The sequence below is a fragment of the Danio rerio genome, chromosome 22, assembly GCF_052040795.2.
Source record: "Danio rerio strain M-AB ecotype USA chromosome 22, GRCz13ab, whole genome shotgun sequence".
NCBI classification, from domain to species: domain Eukaryota; kingdom Metazoa; phylum Chordata; class Actinopteri; order Cypriniformes; family Danionidae; genus Danio; species Danio rerio.
Genome location: NC_141042.1, coordinates 41,155,001 through 41,179,000, shown reverse-complemented (window position 1 = coordinate 41,179,000; position 24,000 = coordinate 41,155,001). Strand labels below are relative to the sequence as shown.

At 33.4% G+C, this 24,000-nt stretch overlaps 2 protein-coding genes across 6 annotated transcripts in view; one reads left to right on the top strand and one right to left on the bottom strand.

Moving 5' to 3' along the window:
- The window catches only part of wwtr1 (WW domain containing transcription regulator 1), a 72,685-nt gene extending 50,137 nt beyond the window's left edge, over window positions 1-22,548 (bottom strand). For 3 of the 4 annotated variants that reach the window (XR_015521303.1, XM_087303092.1, XM_087303093.1), the window contains exon 1: window positions 21,886-22,500. Coding sequence is in view for 3 of the 4 variants with exons in the window: in XM_087303092.1 (XP_087159218.1) it covers window positions 21,886-22,286 (401 nt within the window). In the remaining variant the exon portion in view is untranslated. 4 annotated transcript variants of the gene reach the window in all.
- The window catches only part of mark1 (MAP/microtubule affinity-regulating kinase 1), a 426,664-nt gene that overhangs the window by 386,479 nt on the left and 16,185 nt on the right, over window positions 1-24,000 (top strand). The gene's annotated exons all lie outside the window — the stretch shown is intronic.

Below are 24,000 nucleotides of genomic sequence, written 5' to 3'. Positions count from 1 at the left end.
ATCACAGCAGAGCACTTCAAACTCTCAAAGACGGAGACATTATTACACTCAGCTAAACCAGTGAAACAAGCTACATTTCACATCAGTCTGATGACAAAACCTGCCTAAAGCTGAGCAACATGACAATATCAAGCCAGGATCATTGCAAATACAGTTGAAGTCAAATTTTTCCCAAATGATATTTTTACAGTATTTCCTATAATATTTGTTCTTCTGGAGAAAATCTTATTTGTTTTGTTTTGTTTTAGAACAAACCACTGTTTTACAATGACTAAAAGTGCAACGATTATAGATTTTGGTTGTGCGATTATGGTCTGAGGAATAATCACGGTTATTAAGCATTCATTAATTTCAAAACACTGCTAGTTTCTAAAATCCGATGAAAACTCCTTATATTTTAAAATGTTAATTATTGCTGCTCAGTAAGCAAATAATACGACACAAAACAATAATAAAAAACAAACAATAGTCCAATTCTCTTTGGAATTAAAAATAAGTGAAAAAAGTTTTGGCATTTAAACATAAGTAATAATTTTACACTGAAAATAAATGTCAAAAAAAATTTTTTTAATTAAATAAAATGTAAATAAAAAAAATAAAAAAAGTAAAATAATATAAATGAATCAATTAATTTTAAATAAATAAATTAAAATAAATAAATGTCAATCAATTTTTTTTTAAATTTTAAATAAAATGTAAATAAATATAAAAATTAAAAATAATAGAAACGTATTAATTTATTAAAAAAATTACAAATTTTAAACAAATTAATATAAATGTTAATAAATTAAAATAAATTAATTAATTAAATGTAAATAAATGAAAATAAATCTATTAAATTAAAAATAAATAAATTAAAAATAAATAAAAATATAAATATAAAATTTGAATAAATTGATTTAAAATAAATGAATAAATAAATTTAAATAAATTTATTAAATTAAAATAATACATAATTAAATTAAAATAAATAAATAAAATAAAAAATCAATCAATAAATGAATAAATAAATAAGTAGTATTTGATTTAATCTAAGTTACATAATAGCTAAGTATTTCCCATTTTACAGTGAAGAAATGTATTGAAAGGCTGCTGAACCTCTGTCTGCTTTTGATCAACTATATAACAAAATAGTTTGGTATTTTGCATTTTCGTCAATGACTTGCCTAATTACCCTAACTTTAACCTAGTTAAGCCCTTAAATGTCACTTTAAGCTGAATACTAGTGTCTTGACACAAATACTGTAATCTAAATCTCTAAAGCTGACCCTTTTAGGCTTTGATCCTAACTGTGACGTTTTGGTGACTGTCGCTTTAAATGCAAATGAGATTGTGCTCTTTTCAGAAAGGGGTGGAGCTACAAATGCCTGTGTGTCAGCATAGTTGCAGATTCAAAAACAAGACTGACGTCCTATGCTAATGAGGGAGAGATGGTGAGTAGTGGGCGGGGCTTTCCCCCTCTGATGACATCATACAAAGGGAGAATGTCAATCAAAGTGCTTCCTTCATCAAGTCTGATTATAAACAAATACACCTAATACACGTTTACCATTAGAAGCTGCTTATATTCACACACAACTGTGTTTACACCCCTTACAAAAGTGATTTCTGCATAACAGCTCCCCTTTATCGGTAAACTGACAGAGATATGAAGACCGTGTGCTCAGATCCTCCCTGTTAAAAGGTTACAGATGTCTTCCCAGAAGGGGACGGGCATATACACGAGCCAGTACAGATCCACAAACCTGCTCTCCATCTTTAAACGCGGTAAAACACTCAGAAGGACACAAAGCAGTCTCTGTCAAAACACTTCAGCCTCTGTACGCAAACTAAAACACTTCTGAGAGATCCAGCGCTCCGTTCAGACGCTTCCTTTGCTCTACTGCCAGGCGGACATTAATGAAATCAAAGACCTGGCGCTGGAAATACACTCTCATCTGCTCGCTTTTGGGGGGGTATTAATATGTAAAGTGATGGCATCGTGGTGTAAGTTAGGTCTTGGCTTCAAATCTGTGAGGTGTAGACAAATCCTGAAGCTCTTAAAGGGACAGGTCACCTATTCACAAACCTTTTGAGTGGGTGCAAACGTTTGTACGATTTGTTTTTATGTTGAACACAAAAGAACATAGTTTGGAGAATGTTGGAAACCTGTAACCATTGCCTTCCATAGTAGGGAAAACAAACACTATGGAAGTCAATGGTTACAGGTTTCCAACATTCTTCAAACTATCTTCTTTAGTGTTCAACAGAAGAAAAGAAACTCAAGCAGGTTGGCAACAAGTCAACGTTGAGTAAATGATGACAGAAGTTTTAGATTTAGGTGAACCGTGCCTTTAAAAGGATTAAAATTTACTCACTATCTAATTCAGGTGTTTCCAAAATGAAATTTTCCAAAAGAAAATTTATTTTTCATCTGTTCAACACTAAAGAAGATATTTTGAAGAATGTTGAAACCGATTGACTTCCATAGTGTTTGTTTTTTCTACTATGGAAGTCAATAGTTACCAGCTTCAGCATTCTTCAAAATATCTACTTAGTTTTTGGTGTTAACTGTCCCTTTTTCACACTAAAATTAAAACTGACTGACATTTACTCCTCCTCAAGTGTTTCCAAATCTTTATGGGTTTCTTTCTTCTGTGAAACACAAGAGAAAGCTGAAAACCAGTAACCAAATCCTGAGGCTCTTAAAGGAACAGGTCACCCAATTATAAATCTATCAAGTGGGTACAAACGTTTATGAAATTCATTTTTTATGTTGAACACAAAAGAAGATAGTTTGAAGAATGTTGGAAACCTGTAACCATTGACTTCCATATTAAGGAAAACAAACACTATGGAAGTCAATGGTTACAGGTTTCCAACATTCTTCAAACTATCTTCTTTAGTGTTCAACAGAAGAAAAGAAACTCAAGCAGGTTTGAAACAAGTCAACGTTGAGTAAATGATGACAGAAGTTTTAGATTTAGGTGAACCGTGCCTTTAAAGGGATTAAAATTCACTCACTATCTACCTCAAGTGTTTCCTAAAGAAGATATTTTGAAAAATGCTGAAACCGATTGACTTCCATAGTGTTTGTTTTTCCTACTATGGAAGTCAATAGTTACCAGCTTCAGCATTCTTCAAAATATCTGCTTAGTTTTTGGTGTCAACTGTCCCTTTTTCACACTAAAATTAAAACTGACTCACATTTACTCCTCCTCAAGTGTTTCCAAATCTTTATGGGTTTCTTTCTTCTGTGAAACACAAGAGAAAGCTGAAAACCAGTTACCAAATCCTGAGGCTCTTAAAGGAACAGGTCACCCAATTATAAATCTATCAAGTGGGTGCAAACGTTTATGAGATTCATTTTTTATGTTGAACACAAAAGAAGATAGTTTGAAGAATGTTGGAAACCTGTAACCATTCCTTTCCATAGTAAGGAAAGCAAACACTATGGAAGTCAATGGTTACAGGTTTCCAACATTCTTCAAACTATCTTCTTTAGTGTTCGACAGAAGAAAAGAAACTCAAGCAGGTTGGCAACAAGTCAACGTTGAGTAAATGATGACAGAAGTTTTAGATTTAGGTAAACCGTGCCTTTAAAGGGATTAAAATTCACTCACTATCTACCTCAAGTGTTTCCTAAAGAAGATATTTTGAAAAATGCTGAAACCGATTGACTTCCATAGTGTTTGTTTTTCCTACTATGGAAGTCAATAGTTACCAGCTTCAGCATTCTTCAAAATATCTGCTTAGTTTTTGGTGTCAACTGTCCCTTTTTCACACTAAAATTAAAACTGACTCACATTTACTCCTCCTCAAGTGTTTCCAAATCTTTATGGGTTTCTTTCTTCTGTGAAACACAAGAGAAAGCTGAAAACCAGTTACCAAATCCTGAGGCTCTTAAAGGAACAGGTCACCCAATTATAAATCTATCAAGTGGGTACAAACGTTTATGAGATTCATTTTTTATGTTGAACACAAAAGAAGATAGTTTGAAGAATGTTGGAAACCTGTAACCATTCCTTTCCATAGTAAGGAAAGCAAACACTATGGAAGTCAATGGTTACAGGTTTCCAACATTCTTCAAACTATCTTCTTTAGTGTTCGACAGAAGAAAAGAAACTCAAGCAGGTTGGCAACAAGTCAACGTTGAGTAAATGATGACAGAAGTTTTAGATTTAGGTAAACCGTGCCTTTAAAGGGATTAAAATTCACTCACTATCTACCTCAAGTGTTTCTAAACGGATTTATTTTTCTGTTCAACACTAAAGAAGATATTTTGAAGAATGCTGAAACCGATTGACTTCCATAGTGTTTGTTTGTGTTCTGTTGCACACAAGAGAAAGCTGATAGCCAGTTTAAATAATGAGGATTAAACATTAAGTTTAGAGGATCAAGGATTAAACATTAAATCAATTTGACATGATACTGACGAGTTAATAAGGACTAGTAAAAATGTCCTCAATTGTTTTTCTTTGCTTTGAGGATTGTATCGGTAACACTTTAAAATAATGGTACATTAGTCAATCATTTGCATTAATCATTTACTATAAAGAACTAACAATCAGTAATGTTTATTACGGGTATTTCTGTATCTTTATTAATGTTAGTTATTAGTATTTAAGTTCAAAAACTTTGGATTTTAACAATAAAGTACGATAAGATGTTCCATACTTAGTTAATGTTAGTCAACACATGAACTAACGGACCACTATTGTTAAGTGTTGTGCAATCATATAAAGTAAATCTTTATAGTTGATTTATTTGAGAGTACAACAGTCAGTAAAGCTCCGACTTCAAACAAAAGCCGTCGAGCGTAAATATCAGATGCCTTTTCCAGCGTTGGATCAAGCCGTCTCCATCAGCTGCTGCTGCTGTTATTATAGACGTCAGTGAGCTTACTGAGCACTTCACAACACTGGCCTTTGTCTGAAAACACAACACAATGCCACTGACTGTCTGAATAGAGCGCTGTGTGTGTGTGTGTGTGTGTGTGTGTGTGTGTGTGTGAGTGGCTCAACATAAATAAAACAGTTCATCACTGAGCGTGGTGTGTGTGTTTGCCTCCATTTCCAGTCACTAGTCCGTAGCTGAGGGATTTTTGTATATTGTTGTTCGGTTGCTAAGGCGACCGCATAAAAAGTGCATTAGTGCCCGCCCACTTTTTCGACAGCGACGCTTCTGGGAAGTATTTTGTTTTCCCCAGTCGTCCCAGTGAGTAGTTTTATTTTTTTGTCAATGGGGGTCTAACACACATTTCACTTTCCGGGTGTATTTTCTCATCTGTTTCAGCAGTGTGACAAATAACAAATTTACATTTACACTATCTAATAGGGGTGGAGAAAAAATCATATTGCAATATATTGTTGTGCTTTCTGTCGCAATAAATAATCAATAAACTAACGCACCATTCACACGGGGCGCCAGCTTCAATGCTTCCCATTCACTTTGAATGGGTGACGTCAGGCGTTGCTGAACTGCATTGTGGATCCGTCTGCGCCGCTTCAGAGGCGTTGCTCGCTGCAAAAGTTGGGATTTTCTCAACATTCTCACTGGAAGCGTCAGCCAATCAGATCGCTGTATGCAAATACACTGCTCAGACAGTGGCCTATTGCTGACTAATTTCATTGGCTGACGCTGCTATGCTGATCGCTTCAGCCCCAACTTCAGACACGCCCTCTGTCAAGCGTTGACGCTGAAGCCCCGTGTGAATGGGACGTAACGGCCAATATTGATCTTTTATTAAACAAAATTATTAATTTCCCTGTTGTCAGTGTCTCTGTCACTACCGAATATCTACTATTCTGTTTGCGGGGGGCGCTGTTCGATTAAATAGGGCTAAAAGCAACAGCTAGTGAGGAACACAAGTTAATAAACAACAATAAGAGCAGCAAGAAAAAATGGCGGACAATAATGAAAAACAACTCAAAGACCCAAACTCAAAGACTCAAAGAAGTTATTGTATAACGATGGTTTGTTCTGTAGACTATCGGAAACAAATATAGCTTAAAGGGGCGAATAATATTGTGCTTAAAATGCTGTTTAAACAATTAAGAACTGCTTTCATTCTAGCCGAAATAAAACAAATAAGAGCGTGGGAGGTGCTGTATAATACTTCATTTAATCCTCATCATGCTGTCAGCCGTGCAAGCGGCAGCTATATGTAACATTTAGCACAGCTCATGAAAAGACCATTAGTGCTATTAAGATGACATGCAAATATTAAGTTATATATCAATATAAATGAGGGGCGGGGCGATGGATTGTGATGCCGGCTCAGCATCGTGAAGTTTGTCGGCCATCAGCACAACCCTAATGCAAATATGTCATATATGTAATTTGCATATTGCCAAATATCAGATTTCGGTAACACTTTACAATAAGGTTCATTAGTTAATGCATTTACTAACATGAACTAATCTTGAACAACACATGTACAGCATTTATTAATCATAATTCAAAATTTACTAACATTCAAGTCCATGCTTGTTAACATTAGTTAATGCACCATGAGTTAACATGAACTAACAATGAACTACTGTGATTTCATTAACTAACGTTTATTAACATGAATATATACTGTAGTAAATCTATTGTTCAATGCTTGTTCATGTTAGTAAATGCATTACTTAACATTAACTAATGAACCTCACTGTAAAGTGTGACCCTGATTTCTGTATAGGGGATTCAGGAATGCATCTGTCATCATCTGTTGATCATTTGTGCCTCATCTAAAACTCTTAATCCGGAGCAGGTCAAAACTCTAAGGGTGGACAGGCGGCTGCTTCTCACTCAGGGCTGCTGTTTGTGCTAATGAGGGAGAGATGGGCACTAGTGGGCGGGGCTTTACCCCTCTCTGATGACACGTACAAAGGAAGAATGTCAATCACAGTGCTTCTGCAGACTGTTTCTATCAACTCTGATTATAAACAAATACAATTAATACACTTTCACTAATAGACTGCTGGATATATTAAACTCTGCACTCTCAGAAATAAAGATATGTGAGCTGTCACTGGGGTGGTACCTTTTCAAAAGGTACATGTGTACCTAAAAGGTCCATATTAATACCTCAAGGGTACTTATTAGTACCCAAATAGTACAAAAGTGTTTAAAGTGGCGCATGTAGGTAGTGCTGTCGCCTCAAAGCAAGAAGGTCGCTGCTTCGAACCTCCGCTCAGTTGGCGTTTCTGTGTGGAGTTTGCATGTTCTCCCTGCCTTCGCGTGGGTTTCCTCCGGGTACTCCGGTTTCCCTCACAGTCCAAACACATGCGGTACAGGTGAATTGGGTAGGCTAAATTGTCCGTAGTGTATGAGTGTGAGTGTGTGGATGTTTCCCAGAGATGGGCTGCAGCTTGAAGGGCATCCGTTGCGTAAAAACTTGCTGGATAAGTTGGCGGTTCATTCCACTGTGGCGACCCCGGATTAATAAAGGGACTAAGCCGACAAGAAAATGAATGAATGAATATAGTTTTGAGGGACCCTTTAAGTACAAATGTGTACCTTTTGACCTTTTGCGGACGCACAACCCCTGATGAAAGTGACTTTAGCGCAACAGCTCCCCTTTAAGACCAAATTCATTATCCTCACTATCCCTTAAATCTCGATTTCTCCAACTTTATTCGCAGTGAGAGAAGGCCAGTATTTATTTATTTCTGCAGTCCTGCGAGTCTACAAAGACGCTGGTGTTCGGAGTGTTCCACACGACATTTCCTTCGACTCTTAATTGCTTTTATACAGTTTATCTCGGCGAGTCACGCAAGGCCCTGAAGTGTTTCAGGAGGAGAGGAAAAAGAGAAAATCACAGACACAAAGAGACTTTTGTCTTCTGACGGCAGGAGAAAGAGCCAGATGCGGACAAGAACATGAAATATCTTCATGCTTTTCAGATTCGTGCCACAGACAGGAAGCTTCTGCAGTACCACATCTCTACACCTGACGCACACACACACACCAGGAGCTCTGGCATTATTAACTCTTCCCCCGCCAGTGGGTTTAAAACAACTTGAAAAAAAAGATTACCACCCAAATTTGACTTCGATAGCCCTCAAAATAATTTCCACTATGAATAGTTTAGTTCCAACCCTGTTCCAACACACTCACCTGTAAGTTTCAAACAAGCCTGAAGGACTCAATTAGTTTGATCAGGTGTGTTTAATTAGGGTTGGAACTAAACTGTGCAGAGCTGCGGCCCTCCAGGAACTGAGTTTGACACCTGTGGTCTAAATTGAGCCCAGGTCCATTCTGTTTCCACTGATCATTCTTGAGATGTTCCAGCAGCTTCATTGGGGTTCACTTGTGCTCTATTCACCTGATGGACATGATCTGAAAAGGCACCTGTCTATATAAGAGCCCAGGGTTGACAGTGCATGACAAAGCACAAACCAAACATGAAGACAAAGGAACTGTCTGTAGACCTCAGAGACAGGATTGTCTAGAGGCACAAGGCTGGGGAAGCTTACAGAAACATTTCTGCTGCTCTGAAAGTTCAGCACAGCGTCCTCCATCATCCGTAAGTGGAAGATGTTTAACCACCAGGACTCTTCCTAGAGCTGGCCGGACATCTAACGTGAGTGATCAGTGGAGAAGGGCCTTAGTCAGGGAGGTGATCAATAACCCGATGGTCACCCTGTCTGAGCTCCAGCGTTCTTCTGTGGAGAGAGGAGAACCTTACAGAAGGACAACCATCTGTGCAGCAATCCACCAATCAGGCATCTGTATGGTAGAGAGGCCAGAAGGAAGACACTCCCCGCCTGGAGTTCACCAAAGGAGACTCTCAGAGCATCAGAAACTAAACTCTCTGCTCTGATCAGACTCAAACTGAACTGTTTGGAGTGAACGCCAGGCGTTACGTTTGAAGAAAAGCAGGCAGCGCTCATCACCAGGCTAACAGCATCCCTACAGTGCAGCATGGTGGTGTTGGCATCATGCTGTGGGGATGTGTTTCAGCAGCAGGAACTGCAAGACTAGTCAGGATAGAGGGAAAGATGAATGCAGCGATGTACAGAGACATCCTGAATGAAGACCTGCTTCAGAGTTGACCTCAGACTGCTCTCTCAAACAGAAATCGTGGGAAAATAACAGGAGTTCAGACTCTAGCTGTATGTGTTTGTTCTCTGGCTGAATCAAAGTGCTGTTACGTGTGTCTGACAGCACGTCTGGGCTTCACTAACAGCAGGATTGTGTTTAATAAACCTCTGGTTGCTACAGAAGAAGAGTTGAGTTTAGAGACAGAGCCAGAGAAACATTCCTCTCTTTCTCTTTACATCTAAGGCGCTTTAGGGTGCTTTCACACCTGCCTTATTTAGTTCGATTGAATCGCACTAGAGTTGGTTTCCCCTTTTGGTGCGGTTGGTTTGGGCAGGTGTGAATGCAGCAATCGTACTCGAGTGCACAGCAAAAGCGGACCAAATAAGCGTATCGAGACCTGCTTGAAGAGGTGGTCTCGGTACGCTTTCAAACAAACCCTGGAGCGGTTCGTTTGTGGTGAGAATATGATCCGAACTAAAACAGACCCAACCACAAACAGTACTGCGCCTTTTGGACTAATCAAGCTGCCGTAGGCCGATGTGCAGTGCATTATGGGATATGGAGGAAAATATTTGTTGACAGCGCTTTACCAACAGAGAGAGAGAGAGGGGAAAACATTACCTGATGGATCATTGGTAATATTTCCGCAAGATGAGCATGTCACAGTTTAGCTAAATTAATTCACGCCTCCTCCTGAAGTGACGTGCGATGCATTAAACACTGTTTTCCAGCCGCGGCCGCGCTTCATTCTCCAAATGTATAGTTTGTCTAAAGCAGGCGCACAATCAGTTCCTCCATAGTAAAAACCACATGTTGTGTCTGCCGGTTTTGTTTACCTGCGGGAGTTCACTGGCATTTTCCCGCACGTGAATTCTGACCAATCAATAAGCAGTTTAGGAAATGTGTTCAACAACATCTGGCCAATGAGAGATGTGGATTTTGTCACATGACTGCATTTTGGTTCGTTTCAACTGGTTCGGACCAAAGCCAGCAGTGTGGTGTGAAAACGACCCAAAGACGGCAGAAAATGCAGCAATGCATCATTTATTGCACTTGGTTCGGACCAAATGAAGCCAACTACAGATGTGAAAGCACCCTTAAACACTTCCCATGTGACTGAAACACACAAACACACACTGATCTGAGGATATATACTGCAGTATCAGCATCATCTTCACTGCCAGCCAAACCAAATCAAACACAGAACAACTAAAGTTCAGCTCAAAATAGGAATGAAGCTGACCCCTGATTTTGAAAAAACAACAACAATATGAATCACGAGGAACACATGACGTAATGTGTGTTGTATTGTCTGCAGTGAAATACAAGTCAAAGTTAATTTAGAAATCCCCACTTCTTTTGTTTATTTGCATGTCTGATACTGTCCCAACCTACTCTGATTTGGTGTTGTATAATAATCGACTTTTTGGCAGTGCTTGTACTTAAATGTCTGAGAATGTAAACACAAATGTTTCACACAAACACAAAAGTGAACAATGTGGAAAAAGAGAGCTGCAAGCGATAACAAAAACGTCTTCACGGCTTATCTTTGACATAACAGAGAGAAAAATCAGCATCGACAAAGCCTGAAGGGACGACATTCTGGTGCTTTACGTAGCATCAAAAGCCAGCGTAATTACAGACTGCCTTCGCATAGAGAAAGATCCAGAAACACTTCAATTCTTTCGCCTCACTAGTTCCGATCAAAGCTGTTTCGGTGTACACGATGTATAAGAAATTAACTAGCGGCTGCAAGATCTTACACGACCTGCCTTTATTTTTCTTTTGTGACGTTGGACAGAAATGGATGGAATATAGAAGATATAACAGTAGCGGAGATAGAACAGTTTAACAAACAATAAAAATAAAATAAATATGAATTAAAATTTTTGTTTGCTTTGTTTTGCCTTTTTTGTTTTGCACTTAAAATCAGTGTTGTGTTGTTTTGCATTTATTTATTTATGACCTTTTAGGCCAATTGTTTACTTTCTTCCGTGACGTTTCACAAAGTTGTATGGAGTAGGATTAAAAAAAAAGCTAACAAATGTTAAAAATAAAACAAAAATAAAATAAAAATCAAGACAAACCATAAAAAACAAACTTGTTTTTGCTTTGTTTTGCTTTCAGTCAGCATTGTGTTGTTTTGCCTTGTTGTTTTGTTTTATTTAATTATTTATTTCTTCTTGATCTTTTTAGGCAAGTTGTTTACTTTCTTCTATGAAGTTTCAGAAAGTTGCACAGAATAAGATAAAAGAAAAGCTAAAAACATTCAAAAATTAAAAATCAAGACAATACAATAAATAAACTTGTTTTTGCTTTGTTTTGTCTTTTTGCTTTGATTTCAAAGTCAGCATTTTGTGTATTCTGCAGTTATTTATTTGTGATCATTCAGGCCTTTTGTTTTCTTTTTTCCATGAAGTTTTACAGAGTTGGACAGAATAAGATATAAACAACGAAACATAAAAAATAAATGAAAATCAAGAAATGAAAAATAAACTTGCTGTTTGCTTTTGTGCTGCATTTTTGTTAGCGTTGTGTTTGTGTCAGTGTTTATTTGTTTATTCTGCCTTTATTTATTTATTTATGACCATTTATGCCATTTGTTTATGTTTTTCCATGAAGTTTTACAAAATTGGACATAATACGGTAAAGAAACAAGCTAACAAACGTTAAAAATAAAACAAAAATAAATACAAATGAATAAAGATCTAGAAAAAACGAATAAAATATTATGTTGTTTGCTTTGTTTTGCTTTCAAAGTCAGCATTGTGTTCATTTTGCTTTTATTTATTTACTTATTTACTTATTTATTTGTTTATGTTTGATCTTACAGGCCGATTGTTTACTTTCTTTCGTGAAGCCTTGTGAAGTTGGACAAAATAAGATTAAAGAAAAGAAATAAACAACATGTTTTACAAATGATCATAAATAAAATAAAAAATAAATATAGATATAAAAATGTATGTTTGCTTTGTTTTGCCTTTTTTGTTTGGCTTTCAAAGTCAGCGTTTTTTTATTTATGATTTTTAGGTCAATTGTTTACTTTCTCCCATTAAGTTTCACACAGTTGGACAGAATAAGATTAAAAAGAAGCTAACAAACGTTAAAACTAAAAATAAACTTGTTTTTGCTTTGTTTAGTTTCAGCATTGTGTTGTTTTGCCTTGTTGATTTGTCTTATTTGTTTATTTATGATCTTTTAGGTCAATTGTTTTCTTTCTTCCATGAAGTTTAACGAAGTTGGACAGAATAAGATAAAAATGCCATAAAATAATTCAAAAATAAAACAAAAATCAAGACAATTGATTTTTGTTGCTTTTTCTGTCTTTTTGTTTTGATTTTAAAGTCAGCATTGTGCTGTTTTATTTATTTGTTTGTTTATTTCTGATCTTACAGGCTGATTGTTTACTTTCTTTCATGAAGCTTTGTGAAGTAGGAGAAAATAAGATTAAAGAAAAGAAATAAACAACATGTTTAATAAATGATAAATAAAATAAAAATAAATAAAGATATAAAAAAGTATGCATGTTTGCTTTGCCTTTTTTGTTTTGCTTTCAAAGTCAGTGTTGTCTTGTTTGGCCTTTATTTATTTATTTGTTTATTTATTTATTATTTATTTATTTATTTGTTTGTTTGTTTATGATCTTTCAGGCAGATTGTTTACTTTTATCCATGAAGTTTCACAAAGTTAAACAGAATACACTAAAAGAGAAGCTAACAAACATTAAAAATAAAACAGAAACACAATAAAAATCAAGACAAAACAAAAAAAAATTACTTTGTTGTTTGCTTTGTTTTGCCTTTTTTTTTTTTGCTTTTAAAGGCAGCATTGTGTTTATTCTGCCTTGATTTATTTATTTGATGATTTTACAGGCTGATTGTTTACTTTCTTCCTGAAGTTGGACAGAATACACTAAAAGGGAAGATATCTTACATTAATTGAGCTAATTTTGTCTGCAGATAATAGACTAATTACCGGCATAGATAAAGACAGTAGAGCAACAGTATAAATGGAGTCTAACAGCTTTCGCATACATATCAAAAAACTAATCAAATGTATAGTCTTCATTGTATTACATAACTAAATATAACAAGTTTTTGGTGAAGCTACAAAAATGCAGTAACTCCTTGTGCCCAAACTCGCACAGTCTTACCCCTTAAAAGCACTGATAAGCTTTATTCATTTATTTTATATTTATTTATGTTTTGTTTTTAGGGTTAAAGTAAAATGACTCCACTGGTCAGCTATAATCCTGACCCCACATTACAGATCATGCGCTGTGACTACGGGGGATGCACACATTGCGATCGTCGAGGCTAAAACTATATATTGTGCAGCTTATATTAATCAATTAATTTAAATATTTATTTATTTATTATTTTAAAGGCCGATTGATTGTTTTCTTTTAAACTAATCGCTTTAAAATGTAGATATTTGGACGAGAAACAAGGCATAAATCATAAACATTACATATAAACACAGTAATTAAATACAATTCTGTGGCTCCTGCTCGACTATAATTCAGACTCAACAAGATGTGACTATTGTGGACTCACACATTGCGATATCCATGCTGAAACCATACAATGAGCACTGCTAAACTCAATAATTTCAGAGACATTTGAGCTCCAGAGTCACAAATATATCTAGAAGGACAGAATGAGGGGGGTTTGTGAGATCCGCGGACCCTCATATATGAGGAGAACCAACAGCTGCAACAATCCAGAGAATATCAGCCTCTCACAGACACATTACTGACTTCCTGAGAAGCCGCTAACTATTGTATTTTCCCCTTCAGAGGGAAAAACATATCTGTGCATATGAGGTTGATGACATTAGCTGTGTTTCCACACACCTATTTTTATGCGCATTATGGAAAATTTCACTCCTGTGTTGGTGTGGGTTTCCTCCGGGTGCTCTGGGTTCCCCCACAGTCCAAACACATGCGCTATAGGGGAATTGATGAACCAGTGTGTGTGTGTGTGAATGTGTATAGGGATGTTTTGCAGCTGGAAGGGGATGTGTTGTGTAAAACATATGCTGGAATCGTTGGTGGTTCATTCCGCTGTGGCGACCTCAGATAAATAAGGGACTAAGCTGAAGGAAAATGAATGAATGAATGGAAAATTTCATTTAAAACTGCTTAATGGAAACTCTAAGGTGAGCTGAATTCTGAAAATGCGCCTTGAAAAACATATGAGCACATTTGAGCAGGGTAAACTTTAATCTGACATGTTGTTTTGGTCGTTTCTAAAACCCCTCAGTCAAAGTTCATCATCACAGTGCTTCAGTATTATTAGTATTATTACTATTATTATATTAATACCTCCAGAACTGTGAGCGACTGAGTAAATCTGTTGATTTTAAAGCGATTAGTTGACTTTACTTATATTAAGTGAGTAAACCTGTTGATTTTAAAGCGATTAGTTGACTTTACTTATAATAAGTGAGTAAATCTGTTGATTTTAAAGCGATTAGTTGACTTTACTTATAATAAGTGAGTAAATCTGTTGATTTTAAAGCGATTAGTTGACTTTACTTATAATAAGTGAGTAAATATGTTGATTTTAAAGCCATTAGTTGACTTTACTTATAATAAGTGAGTAAACCTGTTGATTTTAAAGCGATTAGTTGACTTTACTTATAATAAGTGAGTGAATATGTTGATTTTAAAGCGATTAGTTGACTTTACTTATAATAAGTGAGTAAACCTGTTGATTTTAAAGCGATTAGTTGACTTTACTTATAATAAGTGAGTAAATCTGTTGATTTTAAAGCGATTAGTTGACTCTGCTTATAATAAGTGAGTAAATATGTTGCTTTTAAAGCGATTAGTTGACTCTGCTTATAATAAGTGAGTAAATCTGTTGATTTTAAAGCGATTAGTTGACTCTACTTATAATAAGTGAGTAAATCTGTTGATTTTAAAGTGATTAGTTGACTTTACTTATAATAAGTGAGTAAATCTGTTGCTTTTAAAGCCATTAGTTGACTTTACTTATAATAAGTGAGTAAACCTGTTGCTTTTAAAGCGATTAGTTGACTTTACTTATAATAAGTGAGTGAATCTGTTTATTTTAAAGCGATTAGTTGACTTTACTTATAATAAGTGAGTAAATCTGTTGATTTTAAAGCGATTAGTTGACTTTACTTATAATAAGTGAGTAAACCTGTTGCTTTTAAAGCGATTAGTTGACTTTACTTATAATAAGTGAGTAAATCTGTTGATTTTAAAGCGATTAGTTGACTTTACTTATAATAAGTGAGTAAACCTGTTGATTTTAAATTGATTAGTTGACTTTACTTATAATAAGTGAGTAAACCTGTTGCTTTTAAAGCCATTAGTTGACTTTACTTATAATAAGTGAGTAAACCTGTTGATTTTAAATTGATTAGTTGACTTTACTTATAATAAGTGAGTAAACCTGTTGCTTTTAAAGCCATTAGTTGACTTTACTTATAATAAGTGAGTAAACCTGTTGATTTTAAAGTGATTAGTTGACTTTACTTATAATAAGTGAGTGAATCTGTTTATTTTAAAGCGATTAGTTGACTTTACTTATAATAAGTGAGTGAATATGTTGATTTTAAAGCGATTAGTTGACTTTACTTATAATAAGTGAGTAAATATGTTGATTTTAAAGCCATTAGTTGACTTTACTTATAATAAGTGAGTAAATCTGTTGATTTTAAAGTGATTAGTTGACTTTACTTATAATAAGTGAGTGAATCTGTTTATTTTAAAGCGATTAGTTGACTTTACTTATAATAAGTGAGTGAATATGTTGATTTTAAAGCGATTAGTTGACTTTACTTATAATAAGTGAGTAAATATGTTGATTTTAAAGCCATTAGTTGACTTTACTTATAATAAGTGAGTAAACCTGTTGATTTTAAAGCGATTAGTTGACTTTACTTATAATAAGTGAGTGAATATGTTGATTTTAAAGCGATTAGTTGACTTTACTTATAATAAGTGAGTAAACCTGTTGATTTTAAAGCGATTAGTTGACTTTACTTATAATAAGTGAGTAAATCTGTTGATTTTAAAGCGATTAGTTGACTCTGCTTATAATAAGTGAGTAAATATGTTGCTTTTAAAGCGATTAGTTGACTCTGCTTATAATAAGTGAGTAAATCTGTTGATTTTAAAGCGATTAGTTGACTCTACTTATAATAAGTGAGTAAATCTGTTGATTTTAAAGTGATTAGTTGACTTTACTTATAATAAGTGAGTAAATCTGTTGCTTTTAAAGCCATTAGTTGACTTTACTTATAATAAGAGAGTAAACCTGTTGCTTTTAAAGCGATTAGTTGACTTTACTTATAATAAGTGAGTGAATCTGTTTATTTTAAAGCGATTAGTTGACTTTACTTATAATAAGTGAGTAAATCTGTTGATTTTAAAGCGATTAGTTGACTTTACTTATAATAAGTGAGTAAACCTGTTGATTTTAAAGCGATTAGTTGACTTTACTTATAATAAGTGAGTGAATATGTTGATTTTAAAGCGATTAGTTGACTTTACTTATAATAAGTGAGTAAACCTGTTGATTTTAAATTGATTAGTTGACTTTACTTATAATAAGTGAGTAAATCTGTTGATTTTAAAGCGATTAGTTGACTCTGCTTATAATAAGTGAGTAAATCTGTTGATTTTAAAGCGATTAGTTGACTCTACTTATAATAAGTGAGTAAATCTGTTGATTTTAAAGCGATTAGTTGACTTTACTTATAATAAGTGAGTAAACCTGTTGCTTTTAAAGCGATTAGTTGACTCTACTTATAATAAGTGAGTAAATCTGTTGATTTTAAAGCGATTAGTTGACTTTACTTATAATAAGTTAGTAAACCTGTTGCTTTTAAAGCGATTACTTGACTTTACTTATAATAAGTGAGTAAATCTGTTGCTTTAAAAGCGAGTATGTGATTTGGGATGCACCTTTTGACTCATGTTTTCTGAGATCATGAGAATGAACTTATGATTACACGTATGGCCGTAATGACAATACTCTGTGATGCCAACAGCCATATTTGAAAGTCATGGGAAGTGAAAATAAGGCTTTTGACTCACTGCATAGAAACACTGCTTTATTTGTAAATGTTTTGTACCATATTCCAGATTTGCGCATAAATCTAATTCACTTCTTTGGATGGAAACACAGCTATTGATAATCTGTGCACAGGCTGGTCATTACTGTCTGGTCCGCTCTGCTCTTTCTGTCTGTTTTTAATTGCAGGGCGGTGTGGAGCTGAATGTGCGGCAAGTCCTGGCACGCTTTCCTCATTCTCACACTCACAGTCTCAGGTGAAAGAAGAGAAAAAAACTCAGGAGAGAAGAAAACTTATGAGTGTAGAGCTGCAGACACACTGTCCTAATAAAGCCCAACAATTAACATTAACAGTTGGTTAACCTGTTGATTTTAAAGCGATTAGTTGACTTTACTTATAATACGTGAGTAAATCTGTTGATTTTAAAGCGATTAGTTGACTTTACTTATAATAAGTGAGTAAACCTGTTGATTTTAAAGCCATTAGTTGACTTTACTTATAATAAGTGAGTAAATCTGTTGATTTTAAAGCGATTAGTTGACTTTACTTATAATAAGTGAGTAAACCTGTTGATTTTAAAGCGATTAGTTGACTTTACTAATAATAAGTAAGTAAACCTGTTGCTTTTAAAGCGATTAGTTGACTTTACTTATAATAAGTGAGTAAATCTGTTGATTTTAAAGCGATTAGTTGGCTTTAGTTATAATAAGTGAGTAAACCTGTTGCTTTTAAAGCGATTAGTTGTCTCTACTTATAATAAGTGAGTAAATTTGTTGATTTTAAAGCGATTAGTTGACTTTACTTATAATAAGTGAGTAAACCTGTTGCTTTTAAAGCGATTAGTTGTCTCTACTTATAATAAGTGAGTAAATTTGTTGATTTTAAAGCGATTAGTTGACTTTACTTATAATAAGTGAGTAAACCTGTTGATTTTAAAGCGATTAGTTGACTTTACTTATAATAAGTGAGTAAATCTGTTGATTTTAAAGCGATTAGTTGACTCTACTTATAATAAGTGAGTGAATCTGTTGATTTTAAAGCGATTAGTTGACTTTACTTAAAATAAGTGAGTAAATCTGTTGATTTTAAAGCGATTAGTTGACTTTACTTATAATAAGTGAGTGAATCTGTTGATTTTAAAGCGATTAGTTGACTTTACTTACATAAAAAAAGAGTAATCCCCTTGCTTTCTATTGCAATTAGTTGACTTTACTTAAAAGTGAGTAAACCTGTTGTCTAAAAATTAAGTAAATTAACTATGTGCAGAATTATAAAGTCAACTAATCGCTTTAAAAGCAATGGGTTTACTCACTTTTTATAAGTAAAGTCAACTAATCCGTTGTTTTACAGTGTAGATTAACACATTTGTGAGATCTGATGTTGGTCTCTTTTGTCAGCAAATCAAAGGCATTAAAACATTTAAATGTAGAGTTTTTCCAAACAGCGACCCTGCAGAGTTAATCTGAGTTACTGACCCACAGTGGACGTCCCACCGAGGTGATCACAGACTAATCAGCCCTACTGAATCAGATAAGCAGAGAGTCCCCGGGGCCACAGAAGAATAGCTGTCTCATTCCTCAAGAGACGCAAGTCAAAACACACACATTTACATTCAGACACACTGCAGATAGCTGAACTCAGATATGCTAAACACATCCTTATCAAGGTGAGAGAGAGCCTTGATCATGCCAAACATGTGTTGCACATGACAGCCAGCAAGACCGAGTGTTTTTGTCTTTCAGATCCACACCCAGATACTCTTTCTGTGTGTTTCCAACCCACGCCTTCAGCTGCAGTCTGTTCAGAGGTCAAAACTAAACCTGAAGCGTGACTGCGGAGATTTCATCAGTGTGAACAGGCACTGATTCAGATCGCGAACCAGATTGGAGATTACATTATTTTTAACCTCAAAAAACCTTATGATTATAGACGAACTAACATGCAAATCAATACATTGCTTGGAGAGCCTGAAGTAAATGACACTCATGAATATTCAATCAATCAAAGCCCATCGTCAATTCTGAATTAATCAGTAAAACCTCTTTTGTTCTTAAACAGTATTAAAATTTAACTATTTAGATTTATGTTACCATACTATATAAGTACACATTTAAATATTATTATTATTATTGTCAGAAGTTGTAGTAGTAGTTGTATTAAATAAGACAAAGAAAATTAGCAAAAATAAATAAATGCATAGATTTAAAACAAATAACTTGAGTACTTGGAATACATGAAGTAAATGAAGCTCATGAATATTCAATTAGCCAAATCAAAGTCTTCATCATCGATACTAAATTATTAAGTAAAATTATCTTTTATCTAAATTTACGCTTGAATTACCATACTATATAAATACATATTTAAATACTATTATTATTATTATTATTATTACCATTATTATTATTACTGTTATGGTTATTATTAGTATTACTATTATTATTATTATTAATGTTGTTTTTATTATTAAATAAGACAAAGAAAATTAGCAAAAATAAATAAATGCATAGATTTAAAACAAATAACTTGAGCACTTGGAATACATGAAGTAAATGAAGCTCATGAATATTCAATTAGCCAAATCAAAGTCTTCATCATCGATACTAAATTATTAAGTAAAATTATCTTTTATCTAAATTTACGCTTGAATTACCATACTATATAAATACATATTTAAATACTATTATTATTATTATTATTATTATTATTATTATTACCATTATTATTATTACTGTTATGGTTATTATTAGTATTACTATTATTATTATTATTAATGTTGTTTTTATTATTAAATAAGACAAAGAAAATTTGCAAAAATAAATAAATGCTTGAATTTCCATACTATATAAGAACATATTTAAAAATTATTCTTTTTATTATTATTAAGATTATAAATATCATTACTGTTATGATTATTATTATCATTATTATTAGTATTATTAGTATTATTATTACTGTTATGATTATGATCATGATTATTATTATTACTGTTATGATTACTATTATTATTATTATTATTACTGTTATGATTAATAATAATAATAATAATAATAATAATATTATTATTATTATTACTATTATATTATTATTGTTATGATTATCATTATTATTATTAAATAAGACAAAAAATTGCTAAATAAATAAATGCATAGATTTAAAACAAATAACTTGAGTACTTGGAATACATGAAGTAAATGAACCTCATGAATATTCAATTAGTCAAATCAAAGTCCTCATCATAGATACTAAACTAATAAGTAAAATTATCTTTTATTACTAAAATTAAACAGTACTAAAAATTAACTATTTAATTTTATGCTTGAATTACCATACTATATAAGTACATATTTAAATACTATTATTATTATTAATATTACTGTTATAATGATGATGATTTTTATTATTATTATTATTACTGTTATTATTTAATTATTATTATTATTATTATTATTAATTATATTATTATTATTATTATTATTATAGAAATATTGAATACAATATTTAAAAAATAATAATTATATGTATATATAATTGTATATATAGTCATTACAATATAATATAATATAAAAATATATAATATAATAACAGTACGTATTGTTCATTATTCACTTTTGTTTACGTTTCTCCCCATTTGTTAGCATATAAAAAAAAGCAGATTTATAAACAAACCCTGTAGGCTAGAAAGTAAATGCGTCTGTATGTACTCCAGTAACTGGTTTATGGCAGAGTTAATGTAAACTGTGTGCAGCAATGTCCAGGAATAACCAACTATTACTTGAGAAAGTACTTCTGGCCATTGGGGTAAGGATGAATTTTAGTAATATAATATAATATAATATAATATAATATAATATAATATAATATAATATAATTAATATAATATAATATAATATAATATAATTAATATAATATAATATAATATAATATAATATAATATAATATAATATAATATAATATAATATTACACCCAGCATACAATGTACAGAGGGAAAAATAAGTATTGAACACGTCACCATTTTTCTCAGAAAACATATTTCAGAAGGTGCTGTTGACTTAGTGTTTACACCGGATGTTGGTAACAACCAAATAAATCCATATACGTAAAGAAAACAAAACTATTACGTTTACAAATGAAGTTCTGTGTCGTAAAATGAAATGACGCAGGGAAAAAGTACTGAACACATGAAGAAAGGGAGGTGTAGAAAGACATGGAAAGCCCGGACAGCAGCTGAAATCTCTCAGTAGTTCTTCAGCAACCCTCCGCCCTTCCTCAGTGTAACATTTTAGCAAGGCAATGATCCAAAACACAGCCAAGCAGACTCTCAGATGCTTACAGAGAAAAAAAAATCAAGCTGTAGAATGGCCCAGCCAATCACCTGATCTAAATCTAATAGAGAATACAAGATAAAGCTCAGATTTAATAGACGAGACCCACAGAAGCATCAAGATTTTGACACTGTCTGTGAGAAACTCACACTTGAGTAATTCATGTGCCTTCTATCTCCATATCAGAGGAGCCTTTAAAAAAGACTTTTATTTACAGTATTAAATACATTCCAGTAGTTCAGTACTTGTATTATTTCATTGTTATTACACAGAACTCACTTTTGTTTTGTATTATTTCGTTTTTATGTTTGTATCGTTTTGGTTTCTACCAAAATCTGGTTAAACTCCATGTCAACAGCTCCTTTATGAATATTATTCCCAGGAAATCAAAACATGACCGTGTTCAATACTCATTCCCTCCACTGTATGCACTCCACTAACTGGTAATGTGAACTAAACAGTGTGCAGGAATGTCCAGTAATAACGAACTCTTACTTGAGAAAGTACTTCTGGCCGTTGGGGGTGAAGGCCATCTCCCACCCAGGGGGCAGCGGCAGCTCCTCGGCCACATCGCAGGACTGGTGCCGGGTGTGGGAGTGGAGTCTCCCGGGGCTCGGGCCGCTCACGGAGCCCGCCGGCAGCTGCAGGGACGCCGGAGATGAGCGCGAGCGAAAGTGGACCCTCGGCGGGAGAGAACCGGAGTCCGCGCTGGACTGCCGGGAGTGGGAGCCCGAGTCCGGCTCCTGGAAGAAAGACTGCGGCATATCCTTGTTCCTCCAGGAGCTCGGTTTCGGGTTCATGACCGAGTTAAAAAGAGCCTCCAGATCCGTGTCCAGGTCTTTGGCGACATGGATCACCTGGTGGCCCGGTATCGGCTGGAGAGGATTACCGCTCATGGTCAAAACAAACTTCGATTAAAATGGCCGATGGAAAAAAAAATTCCTGTAGGAACTTTTCCTGTTTTTCGTCCTTAAGTAGTTTCAGCCGAGTTGAAAAGTGTTTGTAAGTCGTCGAAAAGTTGTCATAAAGCTAGAAAGGCGTTTGTCATGTTGTCCCGCGTGGAGTTTGGAGAGTTTTTTGTTCCTCCTGCGTCCGATCGCGGAGTTTCTGAAAGTTTGTAAACTCAAGCCTCTCTCTCTCTCTCTCTCAGTCTCTCTCTCTCTCTCTCTCAGTCTGAGCGGCTCCTGTGTCTGTCTGTCTGTCAGTTTATGAATATTCAATCACGTCTCCAGCCCCTCATGAATATTCAATGAGCCAGTTATGTACGCTTTCGTTCATAAACAAAACGCAACGATGGATGTTCGGCATTGGAAGTTGACGAATACGTTTTTCAAACATAACAACATTGAAGAAGTCTCCTACAAAATGTCCAGAATTTATCCTGCTAAACACGTTTTGAAAAAAAAATACTTAATGTACCAGATTTATATGTGTGAGTTAAATTTAATTCAGTTCTGTTGTTAATTATCTGTGTATAATATATAGTGTATTCCTCTGTTTAAATAAAAAAAAATAGAAAAACAATGGATTTTACAGGGTTAAGTAACTGATAGGCTAAACTTTTATTTTGTTTTTTATTTTGTTATTGTTTTGATTCGCAGTGTTGCTGGCATACATATTATTACACACATCTAAACATTTTTTTAAAATAAATTATATCTACTTGGCGATTTGAATTTGTTCTTGAATTGCCATACTACTACTACTACAAAAATATATATAGGCTAAACTTTTATTTTATGTGTGTATATATATAGTTTAAAAATAGTATTATAGATTTAATATTAGATTTAAAAGCTTATTTTAAAATAAGATAAAAATGAATGCATATATAAACACTACATTTTTCCCATTAAATATTAGTAATATTGTAATAACATAAATTAAATAAAGTTTAAAAATACATAAGATTAAAAACAATAATTTTGTCCCATTATTGACAACAGTTACTTTGTTATTGTTGATATAACACACATCTAAACATTTTATTTAAATCAGTTATATCTAGTTGGCGATTTAAAATAGTTCTTGAAGTACCATACTATTAAAATATTAATATTAGTATTAAATATTAGTAAGTTACATTGTAATAATATGTTAAATAAGACAAAAGAAATAAATGCATACATAAAAAAATATAAATTTCTCCCAATAAATATGAATAATATTGCAAGTATATAATAAATAAGACAAATGAAATAAACACATACATAAAAAATATTAATTTGTCCCAATAAATATTAATAATATTGTAATTTTATAATAAATAAGACAAATAAAATAAACGCACACATATATTTTTTAATTTGTCTCAATAAATAATAATAATAATAATAATAATATTGCAATTACATGTTAAATAAGATAAATAAAATGTATGCATACATAAAAAACCATTACATTATAGACGGCAATGAGTGTTAACTCCGCTAACAGGCTAAACTTTTATTTTGTTATTGTTTTCAACCGCAGTGTTGTTGATTTGCAGATTTTAACACACATTTAAACATTTTATTTTGTTAAATTATATCTATTTGGTGATTTAAATTAGTTATTGAGTTACTACACTACTAAAAATATTATTAAATGTATTAGAATTAAATATTAGAA